Genomic DNA, 18225 nt, shown 5'->3' on the forward strand with positions numbered 1-18225 from the left:
ATCACAGTCAGGTTTGGGTTGGAAGGGACCTTAAAGCTCATCCAGTTCCAACCCCCCTGCCATGGCAGGGACACCTTCCACCAGACCAGGCTGCTCCAAGCCCTGTCCAGCCTGGCCTTGAACACTGCCAGGGACGGGGCAGCCACAGGTTCCCTGGGCAACCTGTACCAGTGCCTCATAGTGAGTAACTTCTCCCTAATCTCTAACCTGTATCTCCCCTCTGTCAGTTTAAAGCCATCCCCCTTGTCCTATCCCTACAGGCCCTTGTCAAAAGCCCCTTTCCACCTTTCCTGTCAGCCCCTTCAGGCACTGGAAGCTGCTCTAAGGCCTCCCTGGATCCTTCACCTCTCCTGGCTGAACGAGCCCAGCTCCCATGCTGTGTGCGGTGTGGTTCCGCGCTGCCTGGCAGCCGGCATCCAGGCCGGGTCGATGCCCCAAGCGCGCCGGGCACAAACCGCCGCCAGGCGGATCCTGCCGCGCCGGGCCCGGGAGGGGGCGGGAAAGAACCACGTGACCGGTGGTGGAGGAGGGATCGGGGAAGGAGCCGCGGTCACGTGCCCGCGGTGGTGTGGGCGGGAACCACGGCTCTGCTCGGGGGAGGGCGGGGCCAAGCGGGTGACCTTCCGGGCGCTGGGGAGGTGGGGCGTGTGACGCAGTTCCGTTTCCGCCTCGGCGTCGGGGTGGCGGTGGTGGTGCTGCGGGCCGCCGCCTGCTGCCTCGCTCCTGGCCTGAGCCGCGCCGCGCTCCGCCCCGCCCGCACAGGTACCCCCTGCCCGGGCCGGCCCCGGCGGCAGGGAGCGAGGGGGGCCACACCGGTGCGGAGGGGAGGGAGGGAGGAGCGGGAAGGGAGGGGGCTTCATCCCACACCTCAGCGGCGGGGCCGTCCCCGAGGGCCGCCGGGCCGCAGCTGGCTCTTCCCGCTCCCAGGAGGGGCGGGTGGGGAGCTGCCGCTGCCTCTCCGAGCCTTGCTGGGCTGGAGCTGTGGTGCCGGGGGTCGCCGGCCACGAGTGAGTGGTGGAAGCCTGTCTTCCCCTCCTGGGGACCCGCCGCTTGGAGCAGGCGGATCGCCCCGAGGTATTGGCGGTCGCCTGACGACTGCTGCCGCTTTCCGTTACCTGGGGCGGCCTCCGCTGGCGGCTGCAGAGCAGAGGAGGTTCGTTTATAGCGGATCCTGGTTTATTCTCTGTAAAGGTTGCAGCCGTAACGGTCCTAACTGGGTAAAATATCTTGGCGGCTTGTTTTTATGGTCGTAATCTATAAAAGAGCGTCGATCGGATTTTAAGTGACTTTTTAACTTAAAAGCTCTTCACTAAACGGGTCTCAGGCAGGTGAGTTTTTAATAGCTTATCTTATAAAGTCAATTTTATCAAATATTAATACACTTAATGTTACTGGCTTAATGGGAAAGCCAGCACTGTGTAGTACAATGGGCATATTACTTTGAGGGGTAACTAATTATCTGACAGGTTTTGTGTCTGAGAGAGAGCTGTTTCTAGGTGAATTCCATGGAAAACTTTTTTATCTGATGCTGGCTAACCTTATTGTCAGTGGATGTAAGAACAAAGGTAGTTTTTATTTTATTTTTGTTAAATAAAACTGCCCCCGCGCCGGACCTGTGGAGACCAGTGGCTGCTACAAAACTTGTGGTAAATACCAGGCCAGTCCTAGGCAGCACTTACCGTATTCTTAAAACTTGAGTTCATTCTACCAGCACCAAATCAAGATGTGAAACGTGTCAGCTTTATCCATAAAGAGAGATTTTTGTCCTGAAGAACAGTTACCCTGGAAAAGAGCTTCTGTTAAGGAGCAGAAAGGTGTGTGGTTTGGTTAGGCACTGTTGAGGCTAGAACTCGAAAAAGTTCAACACAGCTTTGATCTTTTCATTGTGGGGGGAGAGCAACATGCTAAAAGCCCTGCAGTGAAGTTGTTTAATAGTCCCTCACACTCAGGGTCAGTATGCTTATTTCATCAAGATCAGATACAAATAACTGAGCTGATAATTCCTGAGTTATAAAGTTATGGTAAGAGGAGGACACAGGTATTCTTTAAATTGCATTTCTAGCTAGTTCAGGCAGACTTCAGAAGAATTCATAATTAGAAGCTAAAGCTGTAAATGAGAAATAAAGCACACTTTTAAAAATGAGGATAACGCAATGAGAATAGGTTCCATAGCTCTCAAAGTGTAAAGGCAACTGTAGAAGATAAATTTTAATTATTCTGAGCTGTTGCTGGACCAATATATCTTTTGCAAGATCCACAGAGTAGGATGGTGTGGACAGGAGTAGAGACTATGTGTTCTGTACTGATTTTCTATCACAGCTGGCCCGTGAACAAACTGACTTAAAAGTGATGTATGTCTGTCTGGTTTGGAGCCATCTGCTTGTGATGTGGTGACCATCTGAAGGGATTAGGGCTGGTCTTGGTGGGGAGGCAGCTGTGAAACTGAATGGCCTGTCATGAGTAGAAAACTAGAACAGATTACAGTTCCTTATGGCTTTGTGTATTATAGATCTCGGAAACTGAAAAGACCTCTATTCTGAAGACTTCTTTTTTTTTTTTTTTTTTTTTTTTTCTGGCAGTTGATAATTTATAGCAAATGCAACATTTTGGTTGCCAGTCTTAATTAAATCTGTCCTGAAAAATCGGACAACTAAAAATCTGACTTCTGTCCTTTTTGTCAGTCAAAACAGACCTAGGAAGCAGCAGGAAGATCATCAAATCTCACACAGATACTAATGATGCAACTGTTGGTTTGTTTTTTTTTTTCCTGTTCAGTGTCTTTATCAATTGCCTTTATTCTCCCAAGAAATAAACATGCAGGTCAGACTAAGTGATTGCATGTAGGTACCTAAGTGCATCAGTGCAGCTGCTGGGAAGGCTTTAAGGATAGAGAAAGGCATCAATAAAATGTTGATGCTTGAAGCTGGAAGGTAGAAGCTGCAGAAATTTACATATTTTAGAAAACATTTAGAAGCTGTCAAAGATTTGGTCTCTCTTCCATTTTAACTGTACAGCTATGTTGGGTAGTTGTATTTATGTGGGCAGAAATCTTGTTGTAGATGAGGTTATGCTGATAGGTATTAGTCATGTTAGAGTGACAAAAGAACCTCTTTGCTGATAGAGCCATGCCACCCAGTGGAAATGCAGCAAAGCCTGTTGCATCTAGAAAGCATTTTTCAGTGTTTGAAAGATGATCTTGGAGACAGGAACTAAATCTGGCACATCAACTGTTGGAAAAATGTCATACAACTCAAAAATGAAAGCGGTTGATGCTTAGTTTTGGATAGCTTGAGTAAAACAAAGTGTTTTGGACAGCTCTTTTAACGAGGGTCTCTAAGGACTAATGATGGATAGAAGCCAAGAAAGGCAAGAGCATGGGGAAAATAATGCTGCTACATCCATCAGTTTCAGTTGGGCTGGATGTGATCAAAGAGTGTTTAGAGCTTAAAAATGCACTGTGGAGCTATTTTGTTGCAGAAGCTGTTCAGTGGGACAGAATTAGCATGCCACACGTAGTGCCACACTTCCAGAAATGGGCTTTTCTCAGACCTCTCTGAAAACCACCGGTTGCTCTTAAGCGCTGTTGGCAGAAATGGCCTGCCACTGCTGTGTGAGGAGTGCTTCCCAACCTTTTTGCAGCCTGTGGTGTGGAGCCAGCAGGCTTGCTTGTCTCACCTGCCTGCTGTTAATTTTTTGGGAGCACCTCATGGGCAGCCAGGAGGCCTTGGACTGTTGTCTGAAGAATCTGCTGTGTGTGGTTTCTGGGTAGGTGCAGTGGAAGTCCTTCATGTCTTTTCATTACTCTTCAGGATGAAGGATGAGAGAGATTCTGCTCCTAGATGCCTTTTTTTTTTTTTTTCTTGTAAATGTCTTTCATCTTGTTCTCTCCATTGCTTTAGTTCTGTACTTCTGGCCATATGTGTTTCAGAGGGGGCTGAAGCGTGGTGCCCTGACCAGCAATCCAGGGCTGGCAAGGAGCTGGCAGGCTCTGCTTCTGGAAAGCAGGGATGTTTCCAGGGCCAGTGGCTTCAGAATACAGAGAAAATCTTAGAGCACAGTGGATGCTAGCAGGACTTCAGTTTGAATGCTGCCAATTCTGTAGTCTTTCTGTACCCTGCCAAAATACTTAAGACTCCTGAACCCTTCTTCTTCCAGTCACTCTTTCATCCCTCAACTCCAGGAAAGAGTAATTAGAAGTAGAGTGTAAGGGTGTCAAAACAGATGTCTGACATTGACTCTTCGCTGCTTGTATCGGTGCTTCTGCAGTGCTGCTCTTGGAAGGCTTCAGCAGGAAATGGGAATCCATTTGTTTACTGAGTCTAAAATTGTAGTGAAGGCACAATTCAGTGCATTTTTCTAAAATCTTGAGCCCACATGTGACCAGTTGGGGACTTTAAAATTGAATTACTTGGAGGTCTTCTGTCTGACAGTGACTCCAAATTGCAAGCATGGGAATGCCTCGGGCAAGACTTCCTAATATAATTTATATTTCCTTAAGGTTTTGACTGAAATTCCTTATACTAGTGTTGAACAACTTGAATATATGTTCTAGATTTAAGTACAAATCAGTTCATATGTTGTCTGAATGTGTCTAATGGTAATTTCAGGGGTCTTTTATTGAACTAAGGCAGCAGCACCCAGACTTAAATGTATGTTTAAAAACTGTCCCTGAAGTAGGCCATCCTGTCTGCAAGAGGATCCTTGACATGCTTGGCATTGACTCAGTTATGCCAAATGTTGCCAACAAATGTTGCTCTTGTCTGCTTGCCAAAGTAAAAAAGCCACTAAATCTCATTATAAGATGTGCTTAACTATGATTTTTTTTTTCCCCGTAAGTCATGCAGCAGAATTGTTTCCTTAATTTTTATGGCAGAAATACTTAGAAATTATCTGCTGACAAATATTGGGAATATTTGTTGATATTTTGTGAACAGGCCTGTTTCAGCTGTGTTCATCCACTGCTTTGACTTGAATTTACTACTTCCTGTCACTTTTGTGAAAGATCATGGGATTTTCTTCTGAGTTTTGCTTTAGGCCTGTTTCCTTTCTCCCTTCTCTTCCTTGTTGCCTATATTGCAAATTCTTCTCTTGGCTTTTTCCACTGTCTTGTAGGTCTATGTTTCAGGGGGTCTTACCCCATCTCTCCATCTGCCTAAAGAAAGGCTGATTCTCTTGGTCTGATTTGGTGTTGCTAACCTGTTTGGGGTTTTTTGTTTTGCTTATGAATATATTTACACGTGCACTTATGTAAAAAGTTATTGTATGTTGTAGGTTAGATTAAATAGCTTCTGTGTCTGTACAGGTAAACTGAAAAACAGTGACAGTAAGAAGCACGTATCAACTTCTGATTATTACTGAACATGGTTTATTGCAAAAGCTAGTGAACTCTTAACATAAGAGGTATCTGTTGAAGAGAAATTCTGCTTTTTCTGGTAGATATCTCTCGAATGGCTGAGCTGTTAACAACAGGAATAGAAACCACTTTCCTGCTGTGTTTCTCAACTTGAAACAAATACATGGTTCAGATCAATGAGTATCTCATCTGATACAAAGATTCAAATGTCTGTGCTTGTATGGATTTGATGGGTGGACCAGTTGGTGAATAAAGAGTTATGGTCAACAGCTTGATGTCCAGATGGAGACAGTGATGAGAGGCGTTCCTGAGAGGTCGCTACTGGGGTCAGTGCTGTTTAATGTCTTTGTCAGGCACAGTGGGATCAAACATACCCTCAGCAAGTTTGTCAACACCAACAAGCTGTGTGGTGCAGTTGACATGCTAGAGGGAAGGAATGGCATTCAGTGGGACCTGGACAGGCTGGAGAGGTAGGCCTGTGTGAACCTTATTAAGTTCAACAAGGCCAAGTGTAAGGCTGCATCAAAAGCAACGTGACCAGCAGTTCGAAGGAGGTGATTTTTCCTGCTTCTGCTCTGCTCCTGTGAGACCCCACCTGCAGTACTGCATCCACCTCTGGGGTCCCCAACATAAGGAGGATATGGACCTGATGGAGCAGGCCCAGAGAAAGCCACAAGGATGCTCTGGGGCTGGAGCACTTCTGCTGTGGAGACAGGCTGAGAAAGCTGGGCTTGTTCAGCCTGGAGGAGCCTCCAGGGAGACCTTCCAGTGCCTAAAGGAGCTGACTGAAGAGGGGCTTGTGACAAGGGCCTGTAGAGATAAGACAAGGGGGAATGGCTTTAAACTGACAGAGGGGAGGTTTAGATTAGATATTAGGGAGAAGTTACTCACTATAAGGCACTGATAAAAGTTGTCCAGAGAAGCTGTGGCTGCCCCATCCCTGGCAGCATTCAAGGCCAGGTTGGGCAGGGCTTGAAGCAACCTGGTTTAGTGGAAGGTGTCCCTGCATGTGGCAGGGGGTTGGAATTGGGTGGTCTTTAAGGTCCCTTCCAACCCAGACTATTCTGTGATGCTATTATTTGTATTTCTTAAAAGGTTTATTTAAATTATAAGGCGTATCTTGAGAAGTTCACTGTGTTTCCGCAGGTGTCTGGGTTGCTCAGTGTAGTCAGAAATAACTTGAGAAATTAGATGAGCAGTGTCTTATTGATGCAAAGCCATTCAGAAAAGCTAGGATTAGGTAATAGGTAATAAAATGGCAGATATAATTCAGTGTTGATAAATCTGATGTAGAGTAGATAAATATAGGGTGGTGTATATAATTTCATATATAACAAGATGGGCTGACCCTTAACACCAAGGAATGAAATACGGCTACTAAAGTGTAAGTTCCGTAGCAGTCAAAAAGCAGATGAAACAGTAAGAAGCATTAGGAAGAGAACAGGAGACAAACCAGAGCATGATTATGAAACTGTATAAAACAGTGGTTATCCCACATCTTGAATTCTCTGTGGTTCTTTCTTGTCAGTCATCTCAAAAGATACAGAAGAATTGGAAAAGACTCAAAAAGACATGGTCAAAATAATCAAAGGTATGGAATAGCTGCTGTTCAAGGGTCACTGAAAAAGAGCTCAGCCTCAGAGAAGGAACAGCTGAAATAAAATGATAAAAATCTGTAGAATGATCATCAGCACGAGCAGGGTGGGTAAGAATAGACTTACTGATTCCTCAGCTGCAAGAGTGAGGGAGCAACATCTGAAACTAGTAAGATCCAGGTACAGAACAAAAAAGAAGGTGCCTATTTGTGTAACAAATAGCAATTCTGTGGACTTCTTTGCCAATGGATGTTGTAGCTGCAAGCAGGGAAACTAGATGTGTTGGTGGAAAATAAATTATCTGAGGGTTGTTATTTTATAGAAATTGCCTTCAACTTCTGGAGTGTCTGAGTTTGGCATCATTGAAGTATTGGGATGTCATCCCTGTGCTCGTTCTTCCCTACTAGTCGTTGTTGAAGATAAAATGGGATGCTGAGCTAAATGGGCCCTTGTTCTGATTCTCTGCTGCCCTAAGATTAGGAAATTGTGCTGATAGCAGTAAATGTACAAAACAGTTTCAGAGAAGACTAGTTTATATGTGCATTATTTGCATTATGTAATTTATAATCTAATAGAGCTCATAAACCCATTTGTCACAGGCTGTCTGCACAAACCTCCATCCCTGAGGCCAATCTGTGTGTTAAAAAGGTCTTCACTATCAAGAAGGAAAAACAAAGTCAGATTTATGTGGGGGTCTACTTGGCAGTAGTATTTGTACTCTTTATTTAGTATTTGTCCTTCTCTTATCTTCCTCTCTGTCTCCTACACTCTCCCCTGAAACCTTCTGGCCGCACTAGGGCATGTCCACCTATTTCACCTGCTCCTGGTCATCCTTTTAACAGTCTTCCTTCACCTTTAGTCAGTATTTCCTGTCAGTCAGTCAAACTGAATATACCTTCAGCTGCCCTTTTGTATGGCTAATGAAGATTGATGAAGCCAGTCAGTGTTCATTGAGCTGAAGCTCTGGAAAGCTCTTAAGTGCAGTAGTTGCCTTCATGGAAATACAGCACCTGACTCATTGGTCCCTATTTTCAATGTTTCTTGTAAAGTCAGGTGTGCTTTAATGACACCTTTGCTATGTCTATGTTCAGTTTTGCTGGAAACAGTGAACGTAAAAATAAGAGCATCCACTATCTTTGGTGTGTTCTGAAATGGAGGATAAAGCACCAGCAAACTATTCTTTGTTTCTAACAATAGGATCTGTGTGGGGATTTAATCATGTTTTGTTTTAGAAGCATTAACTTTATCTGCAGCAGCCTGCCTTACCTTTTCTGAGTCCCAGTTTAGAGAAGAGCTTGAATACTTGCCAGGCATCACTGTCTGGGTAGGCTTCCTGCTTGGTATAAATACTTGAAATAATTTTTCTTAGTGTAATGTGACCCATTTACATTGTGTCATTCCTGTCTGACATGAGACAGGTAGAGGCTGAAGACTTGCCTTTTCATGAGAGTTTTATCAAGAGGGAAGTATTCGGGTAGCACACATCTCTGTGGGCCAGTCATTTAAACAAAGCCACTGCTAAGAGGTGCTCTCACTTCAACACTTACTGTGGTTTAAATGATACAAATGTAGAGTTTGTCTCTAATTCTTGCTTGAACTACTTTATTGTTTTCAACAGTTTTAACTTTTATCTTACCTTAATTTTCAGAAAAATGTCTGGAACCGATGATTTTTCGGTAAGTAGCAGTTTTTCTTTCCTGAAGATCAGCCAGTTGGTTACTTCATTCTAAAAGCTGACATACTTTCTCAAGAAGGGGAGCTTACAGTTGAGAGGTTATTTCCTCTGTACTGCAGCTGTAGTGTTTTCCTTTTGGGTAGATGTAGCAGTCTGTGGGTTAAACACATGAAGCTGCTGGGCACTTCATGGGTTCTTTTCTACTATAATATTAACAAAGGAGTTGTGCTTTAATAGTGTCTGAATAGTTACAATGGCAGTCTGTAAAAATCCTTTTGTATCTGTGCGAAATTGCTCTGTATGGTTGGTCACTTTCTACCGTTGGTTTGCTAACTGCAGCATGTCAGAATGCCTCTTTTTCCTTAATGATAGAAGATGCACAAAAATAAATGTAATCATCTCTGTGCACCAGCAAAGAGCTCTTTTTCCCATTTTGGCAGCTGAAACATACACACATAGTGGGTGAATGTCTGCAACTAGTAAGTCCAGTAGACATTTTACATTCTCACTGGTGCTTTGTTTTTTAGCTGGCAGATGCTTTACCAGATCAGTCTCCTGCTAAAACCTCCAAAGTGAGCAGTACAAAACCTGGTCAGCAACCTGGTCAGCCACCGCAGGGTTGGCCAGCTTCAAATCCCTGGAACAACCCAAGCGCTCCCCCTATGGCGCCAACTGGACTGCCACCAAATACATCCGCTTCCACTATGCCATTTGGACCTCCACCAACAGGAATGTATCCTTCAATGCCCCCTGGACCGCCTGCTCCATTTCCTCCTCCTCCTGGTGGTCCATATCCACCCCCAACTGTGCCAGGTCCTGTCCCACCAGGGCAATATCCTCCACCAAATATGCCCTTTCCAGAGCTTCCAAGACCTTACGGTGGTCCAACAGAGCCAGCTGCACCTCCTGCTCCTGTTGGGCCATGGGGATCCATGCCCTCTGGAGCATGGGGACCAACAATAGGAGGGCAGTATCCTGCACCTAGCATGCCATATCCACCCCCAGGGCCATATTCCACTCCTACCCAGACTCCAGGGGCCGCGCCAACAGTACCATGGGGTACAGTTCCACCTGGAACATGGGGACCTTCACCGCCAGGTCCATTTCCTCCACCCACAGGATTATATCCAGCTCCAGGACTGTATCCTACGCCCCCTAATCCTTTTCAAGTGCCATCTGGTCCTGCTGGTGCTCCATCAATGCCTAGTGGTCCCCATGTGAGTATTTCATTTTGCTTTTGAATTACTCTAGAAATGTTATACTTTTAAGTGTGGAAATTCAGTAGCATAAGATCTGTTAGTGCAGGTTAGGAATTTCAGCACATCTGCCTTCGGTAGTCAGTGGGAATAGTAGCCAACTTCTTAAATGCTTAACTAAATATCCTAGAATGGTGAAATTACATCAGCTTGTGGTGTGTCTAAGCATTACATTACAGTGGTCTTCCACTACTTGGAAAGCCTTCTCTGAAAGGCAAAAAAAAAAAAGGTAGGTAGCCTTGTAATAAATTCCAAAGGAGAAAATAGTCTCTGTGATCTGGAGAAATTGCTTCTAGAGCACATACAGAGGGAATAAAATTGTGTAAGGGTGAATTAAGTTTTAATTAAGAATTTTTGTAACTGAATTAACTGCTTTATGAAAAGCCTGTATTGACCATGAATTATTGTCTCTTGCAGCCTTACCGTTGAATACATTGTGGGCAACAAAATACTGTAGTTTTCCACCTTCATCCACTACTTACAGAGATTTTTACAGTTTTTGTTTCAGTAATGTTGGGGGCTATGAAGAATACTTGCCTCTTGTATGTGCATTTGAGGTATGAAGGAGCAGTTTGCATAAATCTTCTTTGCTCATATGCTGGTATATGGTTTGGTTTAATAAAGTGAATTACAAAGAGCAGAAATAAAACATCTGTGGATCTTATATTAGCAAGTATTCCTTGGAAGAATGGGAGCTGCCAAGTAAGAATTACAAGGAATCAGGCCCAAGGACTTAGAAGTTAATTATTAAATTTCCATGAATGCTTTAAGTCTTGTTGCCAGACTTGTGCTGGTCACTGAATGGATGGATAGTCATATTTTGTCTATTTTCAGGTTGTTCTAAAATGTCAATAAAAAGTGTTTCAAGATTTTAGTCAAGAAATCTAATTTTTCAACATGCTACAGTCATTCAGACTAAAGAGACAGAGCATGGGAACTTGAAGGTTTTCTCAGCATTTTGTATATACTCGAACCTTATTGCTCAGTCTGGGACTACGGAGGAGAAGATACACATTTGAAATACTTGGTCTGACCTGTCAGCACACTGTTCGTGTTCACAAACAGGCATTTATGTGCAAATTAAATAACCTGGATGTGCAGTTAACTTTGAATCAACAATGTGAGTTTTATGCATGCAAATGAGGACATCATTTTGCCAGTTCTCATTCTGTGGTGGTTGGAAGTTTGGCTTGGTCTGTGTAAAGAGAAACTGATTCCCACTTAGGTAAGGTACTTCCCTATTTCTAACCTGGGTTCTAGTCATTTAAAATTTGACTTTGCTGTTGCGTGGTGTAAACTCGGCAGACATTTTCGGAGTCCCTGGAAACTGAACTTGAGCATAAAAGATCAAAAAAAAAAATCCCAATCTGACAATTCCCTTCCCAGCCATTTTTGGCATGGCATTTAGTTCCGTCAGCTACAAAGATCCTTATTGCCACAGTTGAGAAGGAGGAGGTCTCATTGGAGTTTCCCTGGGTGTTGTAACGGAGAGAAGTCCTCTGTTCTCAGCTAAGGTGTCTGCATACCTCACTGAGTAAGTGTAATTTAGGAGTAAGTGAATGTCTAGAAGCCTGTGCACTGCTGCGTAGCTGTCTTCCCCCTCTGAAGGGGCACTGCAGTTGATTTTCATATTCTTGCCATATCCATGCAAAGCGCATGCAAGGGGCTTGCTGCAATGCTAGTTTAGTGTTACCAAGACATGGAGCCACGTGTCAGTGAGGAGTTCTGGCTCTCTTTGTGGTACTTCATAGCCTAGACTCTGACCATGGGTGGTTTGTTTTATCCCCAGCTGGGGATATCCTAACTTAGCCTTTGTAGGTAGAATTAGGAACAAATTTTGCTTAATATAGTATCTCATTAGGGAGTCTTTGTATCATGAAACTGTGAAAGTGAGGTAATTCTCTTCCAGTACCTTATTGTGGCTTTCTGCATGTGTGTGATGGACTTCTTAAAAACAAATGGGGTGACCTGATGGTGATGCTTGTTTGTAGTTTAACCTTTATAGAATCATAGATCAGTTTGGGTTGGAAAGGACCTTAAGATCGTTTAGTTCCAACCCCCTGCCATGGACAGGGACACCTCTCACTGGACCAGTTTTCTCAAAGTTCTGTCCAACCTGGCCTTGAACACTGCCAGGGGTGGAGCATTCATGGCTTCCATGGCAGCCTGTTCCAGTGCCTCACCACACGCAGAGTTACATCTACCCTAAATCTCCCCTGTTTAAGTTTTAACCCGTTACCCCTTGTCCTGTCACTACAGTCCCTAATGAAGAGTCCCTCCCCAGCATCCTGTAGGCCCCCTTCAGATACTGGAAGGCTGCTATGAGGTCTCCATGCAGCTTCTCCAGGCTAAACAGCCCCAACTTCGTCAGCCTGTCTTCATACGCAAGGTGCTCCAGTCCCTGATCATCCTCGTGGCCCTTCTCTGACCTTGCTCCAGCAGTTCTGTGTCCTTATATTGAGGACACCAGAACTGCACACAACACTCGAGTGAGGTCTCAAGAGAGTAGAGTAGAGGGGCAGGATCACTTCCCTTGACCTGCTGGTCACACTCCTCTTGATGCAGCCCAGGGTATGGTTGGTTTCTGGGCTGCAAGTGTGCACACTGCTGGGTCATGTTTAGTTTCTCATCGGTCACCACCTCCAAGTCTTCCTTAGGGCTGTTCTGAATCACTTATCTGCCCAACATGCCTGGGATTGCCCTGACCCGGGCATAGGACCTTGTGCTTCACTTTGAACTTCATAAGGCTGGCATTGGTGCACCTCTCTAGCGTGTCAAGTCCTGCTGGATGGCATTCCTTTATGGTGAAGTCCTGCAACATTTTTGCAGAAGAAAGCAGTTAGCTGGTGCTGTTTTAATCTAAAATTATGGAAGCTAATAGAAAAGGTGTGTGTATTTTTTGTTCTAGAAAGACAGTACTGGAGCTGACAAAAAACTTAATGTTTCAGCTTAAAACTTAGCACCTGTAACTCTAGAAATAGGAGCTGAAAGTGCAAGTCTTCACTAACCTTAAATAAGCCTCAATTGCCCCCAAACAGACTTGGCTTAGATCTTGGCAAGACTAATTTAAAATTAACATAAAAGAACATTGACTTTATTTGCTCAAGTGCTTTTTTGATACCTGCAGCCTTAGATAATAAATCAATATAATAACAAAACATTTATTCCGAATGAATGGGTCATGCAGTAGCAGCACTCCAGTTCAGAATTGCACTGGCTGGATGTCTTTGCAGGGAATGGGAAGAGGTAGGAAAGGATAAAGCGAACGTAACAAGTAATGATTTTTTGGAAAGGGGATTTGTAAAAGTAACTAGACTTGTGGGTTCTTCCTGAAATAGGCAGGATTTAGTACTGGAACACTTAGGCTAAAATTCAGTATATATGGGATGTTTTTCAATGTATATTCGTATTTCTTGAGGTCATGGAAACTGTTTCATAACCCCTTTGTTTTTGTGAGCAAAGTTCTTTGCATAGCAGTGAAAAGGGTATACCTGTTAATCTATTGTGTAAAAACTCAAGTTGTCACTATATACCGTGTAGTAACTTTATCACATGTTATGTCAAGTGTGAGCAACTTCTGGCCTGAAGCTTTTGCAATGGAATTTGTACATTTCTATGCCTCATTTGAGTTAAATTGCTGAGAAGTTCGTTTTGACTTGTGCTTTGAGATTGACATACTGCATTTGTTTACAATATGAAATATAAGCAATCACATCTTTAAAGTATAGATTATCACCTGCTGCTGTATTTTCTTTAGATGAAACAAATATTGCTGTATGATAGTGAGAAGCTATAAATACAGGATTTGATATTTTTTTGAAAATGCTGTCACTTTTGTATAAGATTAGACATTAAACGTATTTTCAAGACTGTTGTGTTACTGTTTTTCACTTACTGCTTTTGACATGCCTGTGTAGACTTTTGCCTTGAATAGTGAAAATAGGACATTCTTGATTTGCAAAGACTGAATATAAAATCAGAATGACTTGACTTCTGTGAGTGTTTTTCCTCTTTTGTGATTTTTGCAGCCTGTGCATAAGGCATATTGAATGTGGATGTGACCATTGCTGTCTTGGAGCATGTCAGTCTCAGGGACTGCCTGTTCACAAACTGCCTTGCTAATGAAGAAAAAAAAAACCCACCTGATTTTGCTTGCTCTAGAGGAGGAATGGGACTTGGTTCTTCACCTGTGAAGAGTGTGGTGTGTGTTTTTTTCCTGACTCTGAACAGTTCCAGTGCTAGATTAACACATTTGGATGTGGTGAGTTACCCACAAACCAATGTTTTCATTCTCTTATCAGGAGTTCAGTAGGATAGAGTGGACAGCTATGAGAAACTCCAGGGCTTGGCAGCAAGGTGAACTACAAAGTTTGGGCATCACTCATTGTTATATTCTTCATCTATCTTGGCCTGCAGAACAGTTCACACTGAGCTGCCTTTACTCACATCTTCACTCTTTCAGGAAGGTAAAAATGGCAGCAGTGAGCAGTAAAGAGTGGAAATAACATTAATCCACTTTAAGGTTAAAAAACGAGTTCCTCTTAGACTGTGCACTGAATATAATCCTTACTTCTGTTACTAGAACAGTGCATGTGGCCAAAGTTTTACTTAACTTTTGGCTGTGGGACTGTGTGCTCCTCTGGATTCCTCGAATGAATTATTTATTCCTTGCACCTTTTCTGCATTGGTAGAGATGAAGACGTGGAAATGTTGATCCAGTTATTTTAATTGCTGGCTGCCCTGCAGACCCAAAAATCTGCAATGGAATTTTTGGGAGGGGTTCTGCCAAGCAATAGTTATCTACATAATTCTTAGGGGAGTAGTTGGTTTTGAAAAGATGTTCCAGGGGTCTTGCAAAGTGGTGACTGTGCATAGTTAGATCTACTGTGTCAGATATGTTAGTTCTGGTCTACCATTGTGAAGGCAGGTGCTTAGCTCAAGTTCTGAGCCATTCTGTGCACGGGCATTGACTCACTGACCAGCCAGTGCCAGAACTGCCTCCGCACTGTCCAAAAGGTGAGACATCAGTATGAAAGTATCCTTAACCTCTGCTAAGTAAAAGCCCTTGGGCATCTATGTAAGGATGAAACTTCTCATACATACATTTCTTAATACTGGTTTTCCTATTTCTGAAGTTAAGCACAAAATTCCAGTGATTAAATGCAATTCCATATGCTTAAAACAGCTGTTACCCACCAGACATATGGTGTTAAGTGACATCTGGCAAATCAAGAAATGCAAGTTTCAACTTATAATATAAGCTTCTAATCAACTAGTACATGCTGCAAGAGTTACTATCGCTGCACAACACAACAAAATGAGTTTCCCTCTGGGATGTTTGGAGAAGGACACGCACTGGGATCCAGACGAGTTTGGTGGGTGGATGTTGGTATGTGTGACCTTGAGAGGAGTGAGCTCTGCACTCTGTCCTGGCTCCACCTGGGAGTGACTGATGCCTGGAAATGTGCCACTTGTGCATGGACAGAAGTTGCAGTAGGAAAGGTCATGGTCTGAAGAGGGATAACGGCTAGTTACACATGACATTGGTGCACTTTGTATTGGCTCAGTTTTCCCAAATAGTATTTTCAGGGTAGTTGTGGGAGGATTGAATTTAAATTTTCCTCTACTCTCACAATTCAGAGGAATTTGAGCTAACTTAAATCAAAAATGTGCTTTCGTGCAGGTGCCCATTAAGCTGTAACAGCAAGGTAAGCTGTTGGTCGCTATTGCCTGCAGGGTCTCTCAGCTGTGTGGGAAACAGCATGAAAAGCTGTTTGCACGATAGTGGGTATGTCTGTTCCAGAGATCTGCTGATTGTTCAGGTTGATGACAGTGAAGGCAGAAGAATGGGGACTTTGTATCCCCTGTGCAGCAGTTTATAAGTTACGGTTAAGTTAAAAATTCCACCTACAGAAATAAAAAGGAATGGTCAAGGTAATAGTGCAAACACTTCGGTTCTGTAGTATTGCTTTCCAAGGCGTACCCTCCTTGTTAAATGAGAGACAGAGAGGTGAAATAATACCTGTGTTTCTGCCCTCTTTCCCACTTTGTCGTGGCACTCGGAGGGGAAGAGCTGTGCTGAGAAGCCAGTGGCATGCTGTTGGGTTTAACTTCAGGTCCTAGTTCTGTTCTCTGTACAAGATCTCACCTGCTCTTGCAGATTCTTCTGGTGATCAAGGGAGGGAATTCTTGGAGCACTTGCCCCATAAAGCTCTTACATCAAGCTGTGCTGTCAATCACCAGATTTATTTCACTGGGCATAATGGTGGCTTAATCCCTTCCCTCTGCCACTACCCCAGTTACCTTTAAACCAGGTAACTTCCCTGATACAACCCCATGTACAAAGTGTTCTGCTGAATGAGGCAGGGCAGAAAGCTCGGGCAGAGACCAGCATAAGTGGGATCATGACCCTGGTGGGGACATGTTTGCACTAGACTGTCAGTGGGAAGATCTTCATCCAGAAGAGGAGCTGGAACACATGTTCACCATAAGCACTTAATTTCCTGCTCTGCAGAATTTGTTCCTCTGAGGGATCTTAGAGATTATTAGTTACTGAAATTATCTATGGTTGGATCTTGTAGGCAGGTGGGTGCAAATCAGGTATCCTGCAGTGCCCTATCCTGTTAGTAGCTGTTTCTGAGGGTTGTTAAGGCTGGAGCTGACATCCTTGATGTGAAACGAGGGGGGCATAATTCATAGTTTGAGTTTAAAGTGGAAAACTTCTGCTGGTGGTGAAGACCGTGTTTTACAACAAACACCACCTTGTATTGCTTCAAAACTGGAGGATGGTGTGAGTTTAAAAGCAAGAGAGTCATAACATCAACAAGGGGAAGCTTTATCACAGTGAGGACAGGAGAGCATTGGAGCAGGCTGCACAGGGAGGTTGTGCAGCCTCTGTCCTTGGGGGCTTTGAAGGCCAGCCTGGATAAAGCCCTGAGCAACATGGTTTTGGAGCTGGCCCTGCTCCAAGTGGGGATGAGGAACCTCCTGATGTCTCTGCCCACCAGAACCAGCCCGTGACTCTTAAGGAAATTGTTCTGTGTCTGATCAAAAGCAGACATGGAATTTATCCATTCTTGAAACAAGTTCAGAAGGGGGCAAATGGCACAGATGAGATCTACACTCTGGGGTGGATCTATGACTTCTGCTGGGAGCCCAGTATGTGCTAACAAGGGGTGATCTTCCCTGGTCAGGATGCTTCATTTTACTAAGCTGTTAAAGGATAATGAAAAGCAAAACTGTATTGTGATGCCTTTTCACAAGAACGTGCCTCGTTTGCATGGTAATTTGCGAAGCACTTTATATATAGTGCTTTCTGTGATAGAAATTGTCCAAAGGAGTTTTGAATCTTGTGCTTTCTCTTTTCTCTGTATTCCCTTCAGTTGCAGGGCAACACCCTCCAGCACAGAGAAGGTGGGGGAATATCCTATTTTAAGTTTGATCAGAAGTGGGAAGAATTAATGCTTTAATACCCTGATGCTTGTTCTCACTGTGTGTTGAGCTGCATGAAGCTGGAGTTCCTCAGTGCTCTTCACGGATCCACAGCTGGTTATCTTGAAAGCTTTTTAACACAGGTGCTTCAACATCTGTTTGCATTTCAACCTGGATGCTGTTCTTATTTTCCTGCTTGGAAATACGAGCATGAGCAGCACCATGTAATCTGGAAGATGGGGATGGTGGCATCAATAGATCTGCCATTTCCTCCTTGGTCACAGAATCATAGAACACCAGGTTGGAAGAGAGCTCAAGGATCATCTGGTCCAACCTTTCTAGGTAAAGCATTACCTAGACTAGGTGGCCCACCACCCTGCCCAGCCAAATCCTTAGAGTCCAGTGTTGAGGAATCTGTCACTTCCCCAGGGATATTATTGCAGTGGTTGATTGTTCTTGTGAAAAACTTTCCTCTTGTGTCCACTTGGAATCTCCCCAGGAGTAACTCGTGTCCATCACCCCTCATCTTTTCCTTGGGACTCCTTGGCAAAAGAGTCTCTGCCTTCTTTGTATCCACCCTTTAAATACTGCAACGCGGTAATTGGAGCTCCCGTGAGTCGCCTTTTCTCTAGGCTGAACAAGGCCAGCCCTCTCAGCTTTTCCTCACATGACCACATTCATCTTTGTGCCCCTTCTCTGGACCCTCTGCATCCTGCCCACACCTTTTTTCTACAGTGGGGCCCAAAGCTGAACACAGCTTTCTAGGTCTGGCCTATGAAGCACTGAGTAGAGTGGGATAACGACATCTTGATACTGCCCCATTGGTCTGTACTGGCTGTCAGAGTCAGTAGTTTCTAAAAGGAGAGTGTCTGTGGAGTGACACTGAGCAAAAACTGCTCTGAGTGGTCCAAAGAA

At 44.0% G+C, this 18225-nt stretch overlaps 1 protein-coding gene across 6 annotated transcripts; it reads left to right on the plus strand.

The window, feature by feature from the left end:
* Positions 1-680: 680 nt before the first annotated feature.
* Positions 681-10753, plus strand: MAPK1IP1L (mitogen-activated protein kinase 1 interacting protein 1 like). Of its 6 annotated transcripts, none has more exons than XM_061355719.1 (5): positions 857-1153; positions 6882-6944; positions 8597-8624; positions 9151-9840; positions 10297-10753. In XM_061355719.1, exons 3-5 carry the CDS (start codon positions 8601-8603, stop codon positions 10306-10308), a joined length of 726 nt encoding a protein of 241 aa, XP_061211703.1. In that variant the 5' UTR covers positions 857-1153; positions 6882-6944; positions 8597-8600; the 3' UTR covers positions 10309-10753. The 6 variants fall into 6 exon arrangements, with proteins under 6 accessions (XP_061211697.1, XP_061211703.1, XP_061211679.1 ...); XM_061355688.1 differs by lacking the exon at positions 6882-6944 and adding an exon at positions 3478-3765 and having other exon boundaries at positions 920-1153; XM_061355727.1 differs by having other exon boundaries at positions 1099-1217.
* Positions 10754-18225: the final 7472 nt, after the last annotated feature.

This window comes from Neopsephotus bourkii, unplaced genomic scaffold (genome assembly GCF_033783945.1).
Source record: "Neopsephotus bourkii isolate Nb327-2 ecotype Australia unplaced genomic scaffold, CSIRO-AGI_Nbou_v1 NB_95, whole genome shotgun sequence".
In the NCBI taxonomy this organism is placed as follows: Eukaryota; Metazoa; Chordata; class Aves; order Psittaciformes; family Psittacidae; genus Neopsephotus; species Neopsephotus bourkii.